The sequence below is a fragment of the Scylla paramamosain genome, chromosome 10, assembly GCF_035594125.1.
Source record: "Scylla paramamosain isolate STU-SP2022 chromosome 10, ASM3559412v1, whole genome shotgun sequence".
Lineage (NCBI taxonomy): Eukaryota > Metazoa > Arthropoda > Malacostraca > Decapoda > Portunidae > Scylla > Scylla paramamosain.
The window spans coordinates 9,057,501-9,062,500 of NC_087160.1; the positions used below are offsets into that span (position 1 = coordinate 9,057,501).

Here is a 5,000-nt window from a genome sequence, read left to right on the forward strand (position 1 = left end):
CTTTTTTCGATTCCTCCCTTTTTGTCTTTTCCCATCCACTCCACTCCTCTCCTTTTCTTCCGTTCCTTATTTCCTCTCGTTCTTTTTTTTTCCATTCCTTTTATCCGTCTCTGCCTTTCCTTCTCTCCTCCCCCTCTCCTTTCATCCCTCCTTTCCTCCTTCCTGGCTTACTAATGACGGTCTTCCCTTCCACCTCCTTAACCCTAAATAAGTCCACATCCCACCATCCTTATTCATGTTCTCGTGAGCTGAGTCAGAAAGCATCTTTTCTTTTTTTTTCTTTTTTTTTATTATCCACAGTGAAACAGCGCCAGGACACGCCAGCTGACTCTCAATTACATACAGGTTTACACACACACACACACACACACACACACACACACTTCCTTCTCACTTTATTAAGGTGTGTGTGTGTGAGAGAGAGAGAGAGAGAGAGAGAGAGAGAGAGAGAATGTTCATGGTAGGATTAAAGCTTGGCAGCGAGGTGACCGCTAGCGACGACATTCTGCAAGAAAAGCAAGAGAGGGAGAAGGAGAAGGTAAGGAGGAGCAGAACACCAAGAAGAAGAAGAAGAAGAAGAAAAAAAAGAAGATTGACATCATCAACAATAATAATGCATTAAAAAGTGCAGAAATATTCGATTAAAAAATATTATCAGCCAAGCCGACAAAAATAACCTGAGAGAGAGAGAGAGAGAGAGAGAGAGAGAGAGAGAGAGAGAGAGAGAGAGAGAGAGAGAGAGAGAGAGAGAGAGAGAGAGAGAGAGAGAGACGTGTGTGTGTGTGTGTGTGTGTGTGTGTGTGTGTCATAATGAAGGTGAGATGAACAATGACGAATAAAGATGAACGTTAATGATTCTCTCTCTCTCTCTCTCTCTCTCTCTCTCTCTCTCTCTGAATAATAATAATAATAATAATGAATAAATGAAATACATAGATAAATAAATTAAAACAAACAAACAAATAAATAAATAGATAAATAAACAAAATAAAGATAAATAAATAAATAAATAAATAAAACTAAATGAATGAATAAATAAAGTAAAATTAACAAATGAAGTAAATAAATAAAATAAAACAATAATAACTGTATCAAACCAATTTCTACCATAACATTTTCAGACAAACATTCTGCGGGACACAAACACTTTAATTGTCACACAGCAAGTAACGTGTAAGACACCACAAGGACATCCCACATCGTAAATGACAGAGACAAGTAGTATAAGTAGGTGCCGGTAGATAAGGGCGGGTGAGGAGGAAGTATAATGTGAAAGAACGGGAAACAAAAAGGAATAGATGAAAAAAAAAAAAAAAAGTTACTGGAGGGGATTAGCATAAAAAAAAAAAAAGAGGGAAGGTGACAAAGAAGAATAATGAGAAAGAAGAACGAGAAACAAAATAGGACAAAAGCAAGGAACAGATGGTAAAAGAATATTACTGGAGGGGATGACCGTAAAAGATGAAAAGAAAGGAGAAAGGAGAGTGAAAGAGAGTTGGCAATATGGAAAGGGAAGAGGAAGAATTAAGGGAGAGGAAAGCGTGGGATAAGTAAGGGGGAGAGAAGGACCGCAGATAGGCAGAAGAAGGAAGGGTGGAGGATGGAGGGTGGGGAATGAAAGCCTACAGGAGGTTGTATTCTTATCTCTACATGGATCGTAATTCTATCTGCCTCTCTGCCTCTCCGTCTCTCTCTCTCTCTCTCTCTCTCTCTCTCTCTCTCTCTCTCTCTCTCTCTCTCTCTCTCTCTCTCTCTCTCTCTCTCTCTCTCGTGCCTCAAGCAATCTAGCTTCCTTACTCATGGTTTCTGAATTTCCTGTGTATTACTTAGTAGGAACGATATCACCACCACCACCACCAACACAACCATCACTACTGGAGCGTCGCAATAAAAATACCATACTCGCATTTTGTACCAAAGTATCTGTTGGCTTCTCGATTTTGGGCACAATATAACACTAAGCAGAAAGTTAACGAAACTTAATCTGATTGAAATTACCTCGTAAGAGAGACAGAAACAAAAAAGGTGTAGAAGTCTAATGATATATAACTCAATGTACAAAGAATCAAAAGCAAACACTCAGCAATGAACTGATAAATGAATAGTCAAAAGTAAATTAAACTATGAAAATCATGCTAAATACTTCATGAGTTTGGTGTTGGGACGAGAGAGAGAGAGAGAGAGAGAATCAGATTAAAATTTAATTTGAACTTGTCATATTTGATAATAAATTGATGAAAAACAATCTTGTGTGTCCAGAAACTAGGAGAAGCTATATGAACCTTGACTTCTGTATTTACTGGGAAAACATTAGAAAGCAAAATAACATAAGAAGAGTAAATCCGATAAAAGAACATTGGTATATATCGTGAGACTAGAAGAAAACTTAATAAGGCATATATTTGATAACCAGTAGAAGAGAATGCAAATGAACAAAGATAAGAATAAATTTAACTTGAATTCACGTACTTAACAATCAGTTAAATTAATAAAAAAAAAAATGGCCTAAAGGAAGAACATGATCTTTGATCCTTGGTGGGGAGGAAATAACGATCAAGGAAAGGTGAGCCAAAATCTTGGGAGGCAATAAGGCTGTGCCAGGTAATATAGTCCACGTCATTTCCTGCAGACTCATCTGGCGTACTTTCGTCGCCTCGTGCCTCGCCATTCTCTGACGGAGCCGCGGGAAGGAGTACGGGAAAGCAGGTACATTTCACTGTTGTGACTTCATGCGACCCCAAAATGGAAAGACGTACATCGAGAGTTGTTATATATCTAAAAAATAAATAAATAAATAAATAGATAATAAAAAAGTGAATGTGATTATCTCTCTCTCTCTCTCTCTCTCTCTCTCTCTCTCTCTCTCTCTCTCTCTCTCTCTCTCTCTCTCTCTCTCTCTCTCTCTCTCTCTGGCATCGCGAGGGACCAAGTTAAGCAGTGAATAGCGCTTCAACATTAAATGAAGTTTGTGACAAATTTATCGGTATCTCATACCAATGAAAAATAGCAAAAGTGTAACGAATGGGGACAAGTATATCATGTGGAACAAAACGATATACATTCTTAAAGCAAAATGTTATCCCGGCAGAGAGAGAGAGAGAGAAAAAAAAATAAATAAATAAATAAAAATATATATATATATATATATATATATATATATATATATATATATATATATATATATATATATATATATATATATATATATATATATATATATATATGATACCAAATTCTGAAATAAAGACGAAAATAACGTGACCTCATTAAATTTCAGACAAAAGTGAAGTAAAAATCAATATAAACTTAAAACGAAGAAAATAATAATGAAAAAAAAAAAAGGTCAAAAGACAAATATGATAAACATACCCAACGTGAGGTGTCAACACTATGACCGAGACTGAGACCAAGCCATTGTATGAGGACGCGGAGAGCGTCGTATGGAGGTGACGATGCAGCACCACATTCTCGCCAGGGTGCTGTGCCTCCTGCTGTCGGTGGTACTGCTCTCGTGTGGTCCCATGCTCATGTGGGAGGCAAAGGTAAGGTGGTGTTGTTGCACTACACATCTTCAGACTTAATGTCAATATGTGGAATGTGATTATTTATTCTATATTCAAAGCTGCTTTCTGCTCATGTGCCAATGTAACGACACTTCAGGTAATGGTCCTTCCATTCGTATTATTACCTCGAATTCTCTCATCTTCTTCAGGTATCGCCGTCTGGAAGGAGATTCCTTCAGTCCCGAGAGGAGGAAGTGTGGGCACGGCTGGAGGGTCCTTTAGAGGCAGACGACCCTCAAGTCCTGCTGATCCTCAAACAAAACTTTCTTGCGCCGCCATCCTCTCTGCCTTATAACTTATCGGGTCCCCTGAAACAGATGGGAAGCCGTGACTTCAGCTGGCCCTGGATACATGAACAACTACTGAGGCTGTTTGGGAAGCAGCTTGGCGGCTTCTTCGTTGAGGCCGGGGCGTTGGACGGTGAGTACTTGTCCAATACACTGTGGATGGAGCGGCGCCTCGGTTGGACAGGGCTGCTGGTAGAACCTGATGAAGAGAGCTACAAAATGTTAATCTCAAAGCATCGCCGAGCCTGGACCTCCAACACGTGTCTCTCAAAGGAGGGCTTTCCCAGGAGGACGATCCTGGTGTCGCGGAGAGTGTTGAAAGGCACCCCGCATGAGGACTTCGGGTGGGCGTTCCGGGGCCAGACGCACGAGATGGGTGTAGACTTCCCGAACAAGGAGTCCCTGGAGCTTATGACAGACTCGTGGTATTCCAAGGTGCAGTGCTTTCCTCTCCTCTCTTACCTCTTCGCTCTTAACGCCACCACCGTCGATCTCCTTTCACTCGATGTCCAAGGAACCGAGACTGCTATCCTTCACACCTTGCTTGCCTCCTCCCGAGTCTCGGTAAGAGTAATTGTAGTCGAGGACGAAAAGAAGACCTTCGACCACGCCTTCATGGCTACGCATGGATATGTGCTGGTGGCTTCTGACCTCGATCACGTGTATGTTAAAAGGGGTGATCCAGCACTCAGCGGCGTTAATGTCACCGCGACCACTGCAGTCACTGATGCTGTCACCACGACTGCTGCCAACTACACCTCCTTTGTTACTGCTACCACTACCACCGCCCAAGCAGCAAAATGACGCAAATGAGTCCAGAAATTAATGTACAATTTACGTGTGGGTATGAGAGGAGAGGGGGGGGATGGGTAAGTGGAGTGGCCAATTATAAGATTAAAATTAACAATAAATAAAATGTCCACTGAGGGTTGATTAACAGGTTATATTTCATCCACACAAAGAGGTCATATAACGTCGCATGAGGAATGTTTGGTCCACGAAGTCGACACACACTGAACCCCACAGTGCCAAGCAGACCGACAGCACTGGCGCCGCCGACGCATCAAGCCCCGCCACGGAGAGATGATGCCCAGTGATATATATATATATATATATATATATATATATATATATATATATATATATATAT

At 40.7% G+C, this 5,000-nt stretch overlaps 1 protein-coding gene across 3 annotated transcripts in view; it reads left to right on the forward strand.

Annotated features, from left to right (window-relative positions):
* The window catches only part of LOC135104206 (uncharacterized), a 23,132-nt gene extending 18,321 nt beyond the window's left edge, over positions 1-4,811 (forward strand). For 2 of the 3 annotated variants that reach the window (XM_064011322.1, XM_064011323.1), the window contains 2 exons: positions 3,278-3,542; positions 3,713-4,811. In XM_064011322.1, coding sequence (XP_063867392.1) covers positions 3,441-3,542; positions 3,713-4,654 — 1,044 coding nt within the window. In that variant the 5' untranslated portion in view covers positions 3,278-3,440 and the 3' untranslated portion in view covers positions 4,655-4,811. Of the gene's footprint in view, positions 1-2,624; positions 2,707-3,277; positions 3,543-3,712 lie in introns of those variants that run through there. The other variant, XM_064011324.1, reaches the window with a different exon arrangement.
* Positions 4,812-5,000: the final 189 nt, after the last annotated feature.